The sequence below is a fragment of the Apteryx mantelli genome, chromosome 17 (genome assembly GCF_036417845.1).
Source record: "Apteryx mantelli isolate bAptMan1 chromosome 17, bAptMan1.hap1, whole genome shotgun sequence".
Classification (NCBI taxonomy): domain Eukaryota; kingdom Metazoa; phylum Chordata; class Aves; order Apterygiformes; family Apterygidae; genus Apteryx; species Apteryx mantelli.
The window spans coordinates 14,121,190-14,137,180 of record NC_089994.1 but is presented as its reverse complement, the minus strand read 5'-3'; the positions used below and the strand labels follow the sequence as shown (position 1 = coordinate 14,137,180).

Genomic DNA, 15,991 nt, shown 5'->3' with positions numbered 1-15,991 from the left:
TCCAGAAAAGACCACTAATATTAAACACTTCATAAGACTGTTGATATCCAAAGAAGGTAAAAAACATAACCAAGATATTAATTTCCTTCTAAAATTTCCTACTAAAATCAGTGGGGTTGGGAAATGTTTTATCAAATATTCAGATAGCTATAAATGTAACATTTTGAGCAGTAGCTATTAAAATGTGGTCTGAGAAATGATCTTTTAAACTTATTGAATGACTTTCCACAGTTAGATTATTTTCTGGCAAAACAGTCAGAATCTGGAATCTGACAGATATATTCCATCTTAGAAATATTATACTCCCCAAGTAATGAGTAATGGCATTGGCTTCTGTGAGACTTTTGGTAGAAGGGGAAGATATGACAAAGCAAGGCAAATTCAGGATCCAAGCAATAAACACTGATAATTAAGACACTTATCTGGAAATTTACCCACCACATACAAAGCTGTGATACAGAGAAAAGTTAGCCTTGAGATTTAGCATTTTTGGTGCTGTCTCGGAATTACAGACAACAGGGACATGGTTGTTTTTATTTTACATCTGGGAAGTATTTGTTTATGAAATGGCAAAATAATATGACTACACAATTCCCAGGAGGAGAAAAGATATGGGTAATACATCTCTTATATCTTGGCTTGATTCAGGGACGTCTGTGACTTCATCAACAGATGAGCCTTCAAAACAAAATCCCCTGCAACAGTTTTGCAGCACCCTGTTACCATGTTCCTTGATGAGAGCATATGTGTGTAACAATATGAAACCTGCTCTGCATTTCTTCAGTTAAAAAGATGAAAAGCCATTAGAAAATATAAAAATATCACTGTAAATTTCAGTACTTAGCTATTACTTAGTAACTCCGGTTCTACACATGTACATTTCTGTATATGCATAATCTGAAGCATGTGAGTAATCATATTGAACTCAATGATATGTTTGTGGGATTAAGACCTCTTCACATCTGAGAATTCAAAATAATGTGATAATTTTTCCTTCTTAAATTGTCTGCAAATTTTTTACACAGTCCGGAGTTGTCATTTGTAGAAAAAAATCGTGACGTAATGGAGAGGATTCACAAATCAAGGTTTTCACCTCACTGGGGGAACCTCCTGAACATTTTGAAGCCTTGGAACACTTGAGGGGATCTCCCTCTATCTACAGCAGAAACTGCCATCTTTTGGCTGTGAGATTTGGAGCTGTGAAAATTGTGGAGGCAGGGAAACATATTCGTTTCTAGTATATAGAAAAAAGCTTTAGATCAAAACTCCTAGCTGAGTTTCTTGATTTCTGATGCCCTTAGAGAGTTATTTGCAAATTAATTGTAATATGCAAACATATTGCTTCTACATGATAGTGATTTATGGCAATTGGAATACTGATGGGGGAAAAAATCTTTTAGACTATTTAATGAGCACCTGTGAACTTACGGAATGCGTGCATGAGCATGCGAATGTTTGCCCGAGAGATTTTGTTTCCACAGCTGTGGGATTTGAGCATCATTATTTAGAGGTAAATTGAGAACCTCTTACAAATGGCAAGCAGGTACTTGGTACAAGTTCTTGCGACAACTGATGTAAATAATTTGTCAATGGTGTAAATAAGGAACTCACAATCTGGCTGTATTTTATTATTGATTAATACTTGTTATAATTTACTGGTCTTGTTTCAAATGGTGAAATCAAAAGTAAAATGAGTTTCTTTTTAGAATAAGGAAGAAATACAGTACCATATGTGGTGCAAATGAAGCTCTGTGTGATATAGTGCTAATACATTCTTTCCAAGGCCTCAAGACATTTTACAACATTTTTAGCAGCAATTTCTGCAGTGATGACTAACTTCTGCAGGACAGAAAATTACATTTTCAGGGAAGATATGAAATGATCAAGAGAGGAAACAGCCTACAATATCCAAGAAGCTATTGAGTTAGCAGAATTTTAATGCCACACAATTAATATGCTATGAGAAATAAATTAACTGGAAAAATATGTAATAAGCAGGAAATATTCTTGTTGTCTTTTTATGATATTGGAAACAAACACTTTTGAAGCAATTTTATCTACATGTCAGCAGATACAGTATGCTAGTTTCTGTCAACGCATGGATTTGCTCCGATGTGTTTCTTTGGCTGATGTCATTGGAAACAGTGATAGCTGATTCTGGTTTCAGTGGGAGGAATTACAAGCCTAGTGTATAAAAGAAATGACTATAACAAAGCTCACTGAAATGCCTAAAGAAAAGCTCACTGTAATCAATCAGTCTCTTGACTTCAGCAGTCTTTGAATCAATGTTTTAATATGAGGAACCACTATATAAAAAGTTGAATGGCTAAATTGACACTAAAATAGTTGGGGATTTTTTCTTAGCAATTGAGATTAAAGAGGAAAAAAAGGTAGTAGAAGTATTTGTGTAGTTTCTTTTGTGTAATTTTTTCTTATACTTATGTTATGTTGTGCCTGTTTTGCAGATGGATCAACTAAAGCCTGCAATCAGACAAAAAGGAAATACAATTTCAACTTTCCAATTTTGTTTATGTATTTACTTCTTTGCCCCTGAAAAAACAGAGTTTTTTTGCATGTTGTGTTGTGTATTTTTAATGGCATTATTTAGCTGGAGATATTTGTGTTTTCCTTCATTTGGTAGCCTTTCTCCAGAATAAGGCTCTCAGGGTTTCTCATACCAAGGTCTGACACACTCAATTTGAAAAGGAATCTTTTCAGTGTATTGAATAGAAGCCTGATACTGATCATACTTCACTTCCACTGATTTCCAAAGGTGGTGTTGGCACTTTGCATCCTTGGGCCTTAATATGGATGCAGATGATATTGCTTGGCAGCATGCACAATGTTGAAGATGAAAAAATATATATATTTCATAGGAAACCCCTTTTAATAGCTCTAGAGCATCTTGAGCAAAATAAGCATAAAGAAGATAAAGGTAGAAGTAAAAGTTACTAAGGAAAAACTTATTTTGTTTAAGCTTATTTAATATACTGGAAAGCTTGCAACATTAATATTACCTTTTTTTCTTTTGTTCTGTCTGTTCTGGTAATGAAGGAATCATCTACATGCTGCCGGTCACATCTGCATTCTTAAAGATGCTTTTGGCTGTGAAAGTCCAACTGAAATAGCAAATCTGATCTCTACAGAGAAGTTTGATGCAGCCCTGGCCATTCATCTTTATAAAGGAGGCAGACTTCTGCAAGGTAATCCTTTTTCAATTTTGCAGTAAAAATACCTCTTTAAAAAGGTACTGAGAGAGAGGAGAGTGAATACAAACAGTTATTAATGGCAATAAATGCATAAACCCATTAATCTAGTTATTCTGTTTATCCACTTCAGCAAATGTTAATAAACACAGAAGATCTTTCTCTGTGAGAGATCTGATCCAGAGAAGAGAGAACTAAATGCATGTACTTTTAAAGCACATAATGCATTTCATAATTAAGTACTTTAACTACATTAAGATAAGAGCATTATATTAACATTAAGATACTTTCAGCAAATCTGTTTTTTCAGAGGACAATTGCTTGGCTAAGAATAGCTGAGGTCAAATGGAAGACAGCAGAGAGGCTAATTTGATTTTTCTGTTCAAAGACCAGTCAGTTTTTTTGGACATGGAATAACTTAGAATTGTCATTCGTGCCAGCTAAACTGTAGGAGACAGGTTGTTATCAGACAAATAATAAAATTTTCTATTGTAACTGGCCGTGTAGAACAAAATTTTAGCCTGCCATTAATGACACACTAGAAGCACTAGCTTCCAAAATTATAGACACTGTCACCCACTGAAATTGCAAGTGTGTATCCATTTTTGAGATCACATTTGTTTTGTCCAAATCTATGCACTTGGACCGAGGTACATAATTTGATACTTCCATCAAATCTCAGTATAAGTTGTCTTATGCTAGTTTTCAGACTTCAGAAGTCCCCCAGCAATTTCTGCTAATGGGTTTTCAGAAAGCCTGATATATTATTGCTAGTATGCTTGTGTACCTTTTATTACAATGGAGTGGTGGTGTCTGTAGAGATCCTGGAATATAAACATAATTCTGTGAGATGATCTCTGCTAACACATGTATTAAGACTTTTCTTGCTGGAATACTGAGATATTTGTTTTTGTGAGAAGTCCTAGAATTGGTTTGGAAGAGGTTTATGAAAGGTGTTAAAACTATCTCCTATTTGCTAAGGAACAAAAAATAAGGTTGGATTTCCAAAAGTTTACTGTAAAACTTTATTGCGGTCTTAACTTGCAGAGTTTTCTGAACTCTGTTGCTATAAGCTTTTCAAAATCACGAGTGACCTCCAAACATTGATACTTGAATGATCTACAAAATCTTAGTAATTTAAATAAATCAGTCATAAATCAGTCATACTGTTCCTAAGAGCATTTTCGATAACTAAAAGAAAAATAGAAAGGAAATCTGTGAAAAAACAAGACAGTAATATGATTGTTGGAATGATCCTAGTGACAAGTCTAAAAGCTATTGCAGACTTCTTGGAGAGAAAAAGTGATTGAAAAGACACTTCTGTTTCTTTTAACATTTATTTCTTGCATACTCAATATTAAGAAATACTTTGAAGAAATTTAGTCATTACAGTCATACTACCCTAAGTAAACTTTTTGGGCCTGACCCTGGAATCTGTGTTTACATGATTGAGGATGTATAATCAACACATCTAATAGATGACAGAATTTACTTTTTTATTTATTAGAAAGACATGTATTACTTCAAGTATTACAGAAAGTCAGCCTCTTGTAGGATCAGTGCTGTGGTAACTTGATAGTGCACTGCAATTCTCTTTACAAACCGAGTATCATAGCCATCTAAAATTGCCAAGGAAAGCCTTAAGTAGTCAGAATGGAAATAGTTCTTTCATTCTTCTTTATTTCTTCATTTAGCAAACTAGCAATACTAAAAAATGTGAAACTGCTAAAAATCCAAAACCATAGGATCTTTATTTAAATATACATCCTTATCTTACAGCTCACTTAGTTTTCAAATATAAATATGGAATTCAAAATATATATTTTTATCTTTTATTCTTATCAATACATTTTGTTTCCCATTTGCATTATCCAGGCTACCTTATTTGTTTGTTTTAACCATGAATTTTAATTATGAGAGTTCACTGAATTTAGAGGGTTTTTTTTTTCTGCAAGACACTGTTGATAGCTATGAAAATTGTCACCAATATTTTAACAGCCACAAGCATTCAAGGTCAGTTATGTGTCTCTTGAAAGAAAGGGCCTCCATCAACATGGTATCCTGTAATGCGCAGCTCGTTGGTCCAGTGCTCAGAGAACAGTGTTGTCTACTGAACTGGTTACCTCCTCCCCCCTCCAACCGATGGCAAAAGGGAGAAAACAAATCATATTTTCTGCCTTTCTTGATACACAATGTATGGTGGCAGCCAGCAGGAAACCGTAGCTTCATCTGTTACAGCTAACAGAAATCTGCAGAATCCACAAGGTTGGTCACCTTGATGACAGGGTTTTTTAGGCTATGTTACTGGAGACTGTTTCTTTTACAAAACTGCAATCCTGGTAGTCTGGAATTTAAAACCGTGTTCTATATGTAGTAATTAGCCACCATCCAGTTGTTATTTGTTAGCTTAATGAGGTGTAAAACTGACCGCTTAATTGTTTTCAGTGCCTAAACAATCAACAGTAAACATTATTGTCTGCTATCTTGATTAGTTTAAGGGGGCAACATTTCTGGTAATTTGCCAGTTACTAAAAATAACTTGGCTCCAAGGAAACAAATACTATTAGAAAGGAATCTTAAACTTCTTTTGGCTTTTGTATTTTTATCTCAGTAGTCCTAGGTCTTGTCCACATAAGGCTCACTGCTGTTAGCATAGAGATGTTACACTACACTGTTTTGATGGCTTTACTCTTTTGCAAATATGAATTTATCCTGATGCATCAACAGTAGGCTTTTACCATTATGCAGATACCAGTAGGGTAACTATACTTTTGTTGATATTTTAAAACTTGAATGTTGTGACAAGATCTTGTACACAGGGTTCCCCACAGATAACATACTTTTCTTTCCTCTTACTGTACCAGAACACTGTAGGCAGCCTGAAGAATCTTCCCTAAATAGAGCGATTACAGAAGAAGGTCTTGGAATAACCACTTGTAAACGCAGACCACTCTTTTGGGATGAAGGAGGGCAAATCAATGGTTTTGGTGTGGGTTCACATATATTACCGTATTTACTCTTGGTGAAATTTTCTGATGTTGTGTCTCCACCTACATTTTTTGTAGCAGTAAAATTGGCTTCAGAAGTTGGGGAGGAACCTTGCCAAAAATCAACAATATTTTTTAAAAAACAAAATCGTTTCATTAACCCACTTTGCAGGATGGTCACCCAATCCATTGTATTAGAATGCTTGAGGGATAGTAAATGAGTGACTGAGGCTAGATACATGCGACCACGCTTTGAGATATTGCATCTCGTTACAATGTGAATATCATTTAAAATATATATTCTGTTTGGTGGGTTGCCGAGTACAGAAATTAACTGATTATGTTTTCACTAAGTGTGGACAAAGCCAAAGAAAATCTCCTAGCTAGACAACAGACTCACATGCCATGAAAGTGTATCTATTGCATTTTTTTCCAATCCCAAAACCACAAAAATTCAAGTTTATTCAGGTTTCATTTTCAAAGACTTCTGTGTCTGTTCGACATGGTATTATCAATACTTAATGCCCCCTTCTAGTCATTACCCTGACATGTTGTTCCCCTTCTCATCTTAGTCATTGTTTTGCAGGTAGCAGAGTTCCTTTTGGAATCATCTTTGGTGGGACAGATATAAATGAAGACATCAGATGTGAAGAGAAACATCGGGTAATGGGAACAGTACTAGGAGAAGCCAGGTAAAAGCACATGTAGAAGGATTATGACAGAAGATTGTATTTTTGTAAGGACAGACCTTTTAGAATCGGTTCCATAAATGCTTGATATCACTGGGAGTCGTGTAGGCCAAGAGACAAAGGATAGACTTCTTGAAATCCCTGCAAGCTCTGCTTTTTATGATTTTATGATTCAATGGTGGAAGCAGAGCAGTTTCTTCATAAAATATAATCTATATGCAGTCTCTTCATTTTATGTTTCCTCTGTTACAATAATTTCATAGCATTTGTTCGTATAAGAGTTGGCAGAGGTAGCAATGAAGCTTAGTCTCTTGGGCTGAATTTTCAAAAACACTCAAATCCCATTAAAAGCTAATGAAATTTGTGCTCTTGCTAACTAATTCTGTGCTTTGTCTACTGAATCATAACTGTTTCCTCGAATAATAGAACTCTGCATGTGATGAGGGTATAAAATTCTAAGGTAGGTAAAAGGAATGAGAAGAATAATAGCAAGAATATATTTAACTTGTGACTTGACAGCATATTGCTCTGTAGAATAATCTACTTTATGGGTAGGCTTTAAAAGACAGCCTTTGATAGTTTAGATAACTGTGGACCATAGCAACTTGACTGTGATTTATTTAATGTGTTTGTAATGGATACAACTGTAGTATGCGAGCAAGTTATAATTTCTTATTAAAGCTATTTTAGTCTGATTATATTTGCAGAGATTTAGGTAAAGAAAAGCACATCTGAAAATCTCCAACAATATCCACACAGCTTTCATTTGTATAAAACTTTCCTGGCCCTGCAAATGGTTTATATTTGGTTTTTAAATAGCGTAGTGGTGGAGATGTGATTTTTCTTATTAAATCCTACTGTAGTAGTATTATTAGCCTAAACAAGCTTGGACCCCTTTTGCATGGCATTGTGCAGTTAGAAATGCTAGATGTTGGTCCAGGTTGATATTTTTAGAACTGTTTACTAATAAATCCTGTTTTATGTTACATATAGTCAAACATGTAAAATATTTTGTATTGGAAATACAAGCATATTTTACAAATTCAGTTCTCTCTGTACCTACAGACCAAGGTGCCCAGCAGTTTGACTTGGCCAAAATGATAATTAAAAATAACTGGCATTTGTACTGTTATGTCATGGAATCAAATCTGTTTTCAGAGGCCATCTGGCATGTTGACATTGTGCTTGATTGAAAACCAGGTGACTCAAATTTGATCTTTCTTCCTGTTTATGTGATTCTTTTTCTAGATGCATAAACACAAAAGCAGATATTGGAAAAAAAAATCTTTAAGCACATCCTCCAAAGTTTTTAGGTGAATTGAGTAGTGAGTATTTTCCTGGTGTTTTAAAGTCCAGGAGAATTCCAGTGACATGTCAATGTAGCTATCAAATATAGCTCAAGAGCTGATCAGAAATCACAGTAATGTCTAAAAATGAAGAAGGTTTTAGCAGCATTTCTCATTATTTCAGCATCCCCCAGAAAACAAGTTTCCTTTTGCTTGATCCAAAGATCTGTTGACTTCAACAGTGTTTGACCATGTCCTTGGTGGGCTAAAAAGCCCACCCAGCCCAAAGTTCACATTGGAAACTAGAGCATTTTGTAAATACTTCAGTGAATAAAATTAATTTAACTGATAGCTTAAGTCTTATCAAGACATAGGCTAAGGTTGTCATTTCACGTGCAGTCAGTCTAATAGCTCACTGATGCAGGGACGCCTCTAGTGCCTCCTTCTTTCCCCTGCTCCTCCTCCTCTCTCTTGCCTGTGGCAGTGTGACCCACCCTTCCTTGTGCCAGCATTGAACTGCTTTATGAGTGGGTTTAACTCACTGAAATGGTGTAAAACTGGCTGCTTTTCTTTCTGGCTTGTTTTTTTACCACTTTAAGGTAAGTGATAGGTAAACTTATGGAGGGATACAGCAAGGATTTCTTTCTGGTAGTTTTAAGATGTTGTATGAGGTCACTCAGTCTCATGGAAGTATACCCTCAGCTTCTGATGACTTGAGTACTGTGAAGCTTCAATGCAGAAGTCAGCCCTGTATGAGCGAAGGGGTCCCTAAGTCTACAAGGTACGTATGCATGTGATAAAATTTAAGCATCTTGAAAGTCTTACTGAATCCTTACTGAATTATTGCTTCTATACTTACTCTAACAGTGCTTAAATACCTTGCTGAACAGAGCCTGCTGCTGTCTCTGTTCATCATAGCCTTTATGCACATGATGAAGTCCCATTTGGTTAGTCACTAAGGAATTGCCATTAAACTTAGGTTTACACAGCAGAATAGAGATATGATCATAGCATAGATAGGTGCACAGGGATTAATCTAGCTAACACACATAGCTATAGTGGTTCAGATATAACAGTATGGATTTTGGTTCATGTTAGCAATGAGGGTATGCATACAGCGTCTGCGGCAGGCTTATATCTGGTGGTTTTATCTTTGCTAATATCATTACATGCGCTACCTCTTGTTAGCTAACTTAACACTGATGTAGATATGCTGTTCTGTCTATAGTGCCGTATAAAATGTGGTAGGTAAACAGACTGTGAAGACTGCGTTTAATCATGCTCATTGAAAAATCATTAAGGCATGTTCTTATGTGTGACTTGTCATTGAAAAACAACTTAGGGCCCTATTTAAGAAAAAAATTATATATTTATTTGTGTTTGTTATCAAAAAATTCGTAGTTATTCTTTAGACAACTCTGAAGGAAGAGAAGAGAGTTATCTAATGTTTTAGTTAAAATGAGAACGTTAAAGTTCAGCAGTGGACAAAATAAAATTTTGTAAAAATGGAGTTCTTTGTTTCTCTTGGAGTGTGTCCATTTTGATCCAGCTCTGTGTTTAAAATATAGGATCTTTCACAAGTATAGCTAATATAGCTTATACAAAACCTATGCTTTACTCAATGATTTTTTTATGATAATTAACTTAGGAACCTGAAAGGTATTTTATTAGCTTGGATTTCTTCTGATGTTTCAAAATGTATTACTGTGTGCTTTATGCAGTTCATAATATTTTCTCTGCTACAGGAAAACTAATTCAGTTTTCTAGAAGTTATACTGAATGGATCCCTTCTGCAGTATTATCACAAGTATTATTCATTGCATAGTTATTAAAAGAAACATTGATTTCTTTTTTCTTTATTGATTGCAGTGTTCTAAGCAGAAAGTACCATGAATTGTAGATTATTTGTCCAGTACAATGTACCACCAAATTCCATAAAACAAAGTATCGAACACTGTCTAGCTTTATAATAAGCGTTTCATTTTTAATCAAATTCTTCTAAATGGTAGTTGTACTCCTCTTGGGTATATTTGCTATTGAACAGTATTTTGTAGACTTAGGAACGGCAGTTTTTTTTCTGCTTGTTAATGTGATGTATTGAAAGTATAATTGCAAAAACTGGAAAGAGAGTATATGCAACTTGAGAAAACAAGCATTTGCAAAGGTTTTAATAACCTTAAAGCTGTCAAGTTATATATGTGGAATGCCTTGTAATACTGTAGCAGATACTACAAAACAAATACCTGGGAATGAGGTTTGTTACCAAAGAAAAGTAGGAGTTATAATTCAGCATTTATGTGACTTCTAACGAATGATTGTGACTTCATGTCCTCAAATTATAATGTAACATTTCCAGGGGAAAGGGCTGTTCTGGTTGTGGCACAGTAATGTGTTTCACCTCTAACCATTGAGATGTAACAGGCCTGGGTCATTATCGGAACCCCATTAAAGGCTAAGACAGAAGTTTTACATTAATTCTATGAAAAAGAAACATGGAATCACAAATGTAGTAGGTGATAGCCTGTGATTTATATTCAATCTTTATAAAAAGGATTTAAAAAATTTTGCTGACCTAATTTTGCTCATATATGCACAAGCACATTTTGCTGATGTGTCTACATTGTCTCTCATATGAAGGTAACACTGAAACATTTAAATTCCATGGGACTAGTCATCTTCAGAAAAGGACCCATTTGTGCCTCTTAACACTAAAGTTCTATTTCAGAATAATAGTCAAAGCACATGTTTATATTTCATCATGACTTAAAAGTTACATTAAAATTCAATATATTCTTAAACTCTCTTTTGAACAGAGATTCTTTATCAAATCTGACCCCACAAAAATATCTCATATGACTTCTGGGTGTTAAACATGTTATTCTTACTGGGAGTTTGATATATCTAGTATGTTTAGAAATCAGACTTCTGTGGTTGAAGTCTCTCAATAATGAGGCACCCAAAAATGAGAAGCGTGTATCAGTGTTACTTTTGGATGGTCTCTGATATAACTCTTGGTAACTGAGGAGTGGTAGTGTCTTACATACTTTTCTCAAAGGCACGTACGTAGAAGTCAAGATGAGGCATTAGAATGCGGAAAAAATAGAATAAGTTTGGGAATGGGACTGGAACTCTCCTCTCCTCCATCCCAGTTGAAAACCCAAAACCTTAAGCTATTGAGATACACCTTCATTTGCCCGATCTTTCTCTGGTGTTACATTTCTTGTAGATTACACAGGAGAAATAGCTGGTGTTCATATCTCAGCCTGTTCTACAGTTCAGTCATTTAAACTCCCTTCTCATAACAAAAAAAGAGATCTTAATCAGAGAGTGGTCAAAATACCCTTCTCCTTAGCAGCAGCCTGTCTATCAGTGTTACTGTTTGCTAGCGTGAGGTTTCCTTTGCTCAGTGTGGCTGTGATGAGTCTCATTTCTGGGCATCCAGCTCTCGCTACTTAGTGCAAAGGACTCTCTGGTGCTTAACTCAGCATTGTGAATTCCACTTCCACTGTGGGCAGTAATATCCAGAGCTGCAGAGCGGAGTGCCTCATGTCTCTGAAATTCCAGAGTTGCAACCTAATCACTGGATTATCTTTCTTCTTTTTAAATTTACATAGTTCTGATTTCTTTTTCTTTTCTTTTTTTTCTTAATTTGAAGATATTCTATGGAGAAGAACATTTTGGTCTCTTACCTGTTTGTTTCTCATCAACAACTTTGACAACTTAGAAACAAGGAGAGAGTACTGGGCAGAAGCTTTAAAAAAATTCATATGCTCACTTGCATTAAATTTAGTTGCAGTGATTTGCAAATAGTGGGACTCGGCATTGTCTAATAATAATAGTATGAAACTAGCTAGACCTAAGCTCCCTTCTTGCCAGGCTTTCTGGCTGTGAAGAAGGCTATTTTGGCTTGCAAGGATGTGGAAACAGGAAGAACTGACTCACTACTGGAGCTGGGTGAATTAATCTAGATATGCAGGGGATATCCTGTTATTTTGGTTTTCTTTTACTGTAATAAGTCCTCACCTTAACTCCACAAGAATTCTAAGTAGTGAATCCGGTTACACCCTGAAGCAATACCATTTGTTTTACCAATATTTTCTGGTAAAACAAATAGAATGCCTGCTTTCTCTCTTTCCATCTATAATTGTTTTTATCAGCCTCTGCTTTTTGTTCTTATAAAGATTTTTTTCTGAAGTACTCCTCTGTTGTTATGTTTAATCGCTTTAAGCAGATGATCCCAACCATTTTTGTCCATTTAACTAGGTTTGCAGTGGCTTTCACGATGAAAATGAAGGAACTGGCAGCAGCAGAGTGGGTATGTTTACGTGATGATGGTGATGATTATAGCATTAGCAACTAGGCATTTTCCTAAAATGTTTTCTAAATAATGCTGGAAAATTGTAATAATCTTCATAATCTGTATTCTTTTTTTTCCCTTCAGAGAAAGCCTTTCACATTTATGTACTTTGACAGGTCAAATAGATCTGGCATTTAAAAGCTGTTTAGTATTTGAAAAGAGTATAGAGTAGTTTAGGAAATGCTTCTTTGTAGCATTTAAAACTAATCGTTGCTGTTACTATTGAGTTTCTCCTGATGCCATATGCATGTATTGTTTCTTTTCGCATCATTTAATAAACCCCTTTATGTTGCCAAATTTTCACTAAACAGCTTTACTTACAATAAGGAATTTGAAAGGATAAGTTGAAAATACTTGTTTTGTCAACACTGAAAATAGAATGAACTCCTTAAGGTGAACTGCAGAGCTGAAATGGAAGTTATGCTGAGCCCAGCAATATGTAACATACAGCTCTGGTGACCTCGAGGCCTCAAGGGGTATATATAGCACAAAATAGCACTTAATAACTTTTTAAAAACTCGTGTGCTTCTGAAAACAAAATGAAACACGCTTCTCTTTTTCTGTGTTGAGTGATATACCTGGTAATAAAATTATTTTCATCCAACAATATAGTGGTTAAATGTATTTGACAATGTATTTGAAGGGAATTATTAAGCCAGCAAAGAACAGGCAGTGATAATGCAAAATAAAATCTGCAGAATATACCAATTAACTATCATTTTTCTGGTTATACTGAATATTCTTTATCCTTTAGTAGTAAATGCATTATCCATATGAAATACATTTTCTTATACTGAATTTGGTTTACATGCAGAGAAATGTATGTACCTACAGCAAACAATGTGAAAGACCCTTCAAGTGCAGGTTCTTGATAGCCTCATTAATTAGTCAAAATATATTTGAGTTGTCATGCTGTTATTAGAATTATTATTTTATTATTAGTTTAACAAAATTCTCCATATCTGTATATATGAAATCTACTTTATATTAACTTTAATGAATCCTGGATTGGTAGTAAGCTCCCTGTCTATGACTCATCTGTTTTCATATAGGCTCATGATAGCAGTTATATTTTACAAAGGCCCAGAAGTTCACTGGGAGATTGGGTCTTAAATGTGGTAAATCCAAATCTTTCACTGCTGAAGATAATTGATGGCTTTGCCTTTGAGTTCAGTGAGTTTGGGATCAAGCTCTTAAGGTTACCTTTCTAGTCTCTCAGCAAATACTAGTTTCAGTTCTCTGCAGCTAGATAGTTTAATTCATTTCATAGACTATTCAAATAATGTCTAAGTGTCATACAAGATGAGTGCAGTGGCCTCATGCACTTTGTGAGGTGCTTGGATAGTGTGCTGTGTATGCAGTTAAAGTGTGAGACTCTAAGGCTAAGGAAGCCTCTAAGAAGAAAAACACAGATAATTTATCCATTACTTGACTAAATTGACTAGTGCTGATGAGATTGTTGATTTTCTTTTTTTTTTTTTGATCTTAAAATATAAGACCAAAAGATCAGGGATGTAAGTTTTAAGGAGGAAAAAAGAGTAAATGAAGAGGCATATACAAATTTTAGAATGAGAGTAACGTTAATGTTATAATTTTGCTTATTTATTTTTATTTTTAAAATAGCCTAAAAAAGAGATAATTAGGTAATTTCAAATATGTTATACCTTAAATTTTTGTTCTTTGAAAATAAGTCCTCGTATAGTAACTGATACCTAGAGGTTATATGTATAAAAATAGAAGAGGTATGTAGTAAATATAAGTCTCCTCTTCTTTTGATTTATTTCTGTACGTTCACTCTTTACCCAGAAACCCTGACCTTTGTTTTAGAGTAAGTTCTCTTCCTCTTTCCTGAGTAGGTACCATTGTATCTGCTGTATTGCGAGTCTGCTTCAGACATTCAGTGCAGTTATTTGTGGTCCCTGATGCTAGCTCCTGTCTGAAAATAGGCTAGGTCAACATTTCCACCCGTACGTGGCTGTACTGAGGGCAGGCTGCCGATGGATACAAGTGAGACGAATCCTCAAAGCAGACACTGCTCAGACCTGGTTTCTACACAGGTGCTTTAGTGCACAGGAAGGCATAAAGAGCTGGCAGTCATCTGGGTGCAAGGCGTGCTCTTGGACAGCGTCAGGCAGCACTGGTGAGCCCGTGAAAGACTCCGCACCAGGCAGTAGGGCTTCCTGATCCAGCTTTTTAGCCTGGCTGGGTTTTTTTGTGTGTGCGCAAGGTTAGTTTTCCAGCTAACTTGTTGGCTAAAGACTTGCACTGCCTCACAGCAAACTGCAATGAGCATCAGGTCCAGGGAAGGGTGAGCGGTAGTAGCGTTTGAGTGGCAGTAAGGAGTGGCACACTAGGATGGAAAGACCAGGGCAGGACTACCTGCTTCCAGTGGCCACGAGCTGTTAGCTCCGCTCACCTCACATTGTGAAGTGTCGGCTGAGGATGAACAATGAACACAAGAAGTAGAAACTAAGTGCTTGGTATCCCTTCAGTTTTAATCTGCATCATAATAGCATCATCAATACACCCTTTTCTAAAGAAAAATCACTTAGAGGTGGAGTCTACACAACAGAACAATTTAATATTTTATGCTAATACTATCAGCATTAATTGATTTTTGATATATTTGCATTAAAAGGACACATGAGGAGACATGGAATCTAGTGTTTACACTGCAAGTATATCTTATTTGGTTTTAGTGATTACTAATGAACTTCATGACAGGTAAACATGAACGCTTCTGCCATAGAACTTATACAAGAAAAAGAGGATATGGAGGAGAAGCAAACTTGGACTTTGAAATCCTTTTGAATTTAACATCTCAAATGTTTTTAAGTATTTAACTTCGATTTTACCTAAACACCTTTGTACTCCAGGCCTATGAGACTCGTTCAGTGTTTTGGTGAAAGTCCATGGCAGACTAGGGAATTGAAGGCAAGTCTGTCAAGTCCTAAGCTGAAAAATCACCTGCTGACCCGTGTCTTAAATGTCAGGTGGTTGAGTTTTGTTTTTTTCCAGTTGTATTTTCATATCAAGTGGGAGAGCAAAGGCCACACATTTACTTTCAAACACTGAACAACATCTTTCCGTACCATAATTCACAGAATATTAACACTTTTTACATATTAACTGACATTAATATGAACTGCATTGTTCTTCTGATGTGTGCTTTATTAGTTAGATAGTCCATTAAGAATTTAAATTACTAACATGTAAGCAATTGCACTAAGCTCAAGGGCTGTATCTTCCAGCAAATTCTTTTCTATTGCATTGGATAAATTATCTTTAATTATGCAATACCTCATATGGCATTTGTAATAATTGGAATTCCAAGAGGGCTGGAAATACTGTAAAGATCTTGTGCTTATGTGTTTTATTTCAATAGCATAATACCAGTGCACAGGAAAGAACTACCTATGGCCAGTTTTATTAGCATTCAGTTTCATTTTTCCATTTTCCTCACTAC

General features: G+C 35.4%; 1 protein-coding gene across 5 annotated transcripts in view; it reads left to right on the top strand.

Annotated features, from left to right (window-relative positions):
• The window catches only part of GLT1D1 (glycosyltransferase 1 domain containing 1), a 66,903-nt gene that overhangs the window by 7,949 nt on the left and 42,963 nt on the right, over window positions 1-15,991 (top strand). For 4 of the 5 annotated variants that reach the window (XM_067306738.1, XM_067306737.1, XM_067306736.1 and 1 more), the window contains 4 exons: window positions 3,055-3,203; window positions 6,780-6,885; window positions 8,821-8,949; window positions 12,432-12,483. In XM_067306738.1, coding sequence (XP_067162839.1) covers window positions 3,055-3,203; window positions 6,780-6,885; window positions 8,821-8,949; window positions 12,432-12,483 — 436 coding nt within the window. The remainder of the gene's footprint in view (window positions 1-3,054; window positions 3,204-6,779; window positions 6,886-8,820; window positions 8,950-12,431; window positions 12,484-15,991) is intronic. The other variant, XM_067306739.1, reaches the window with a different exon arrangement.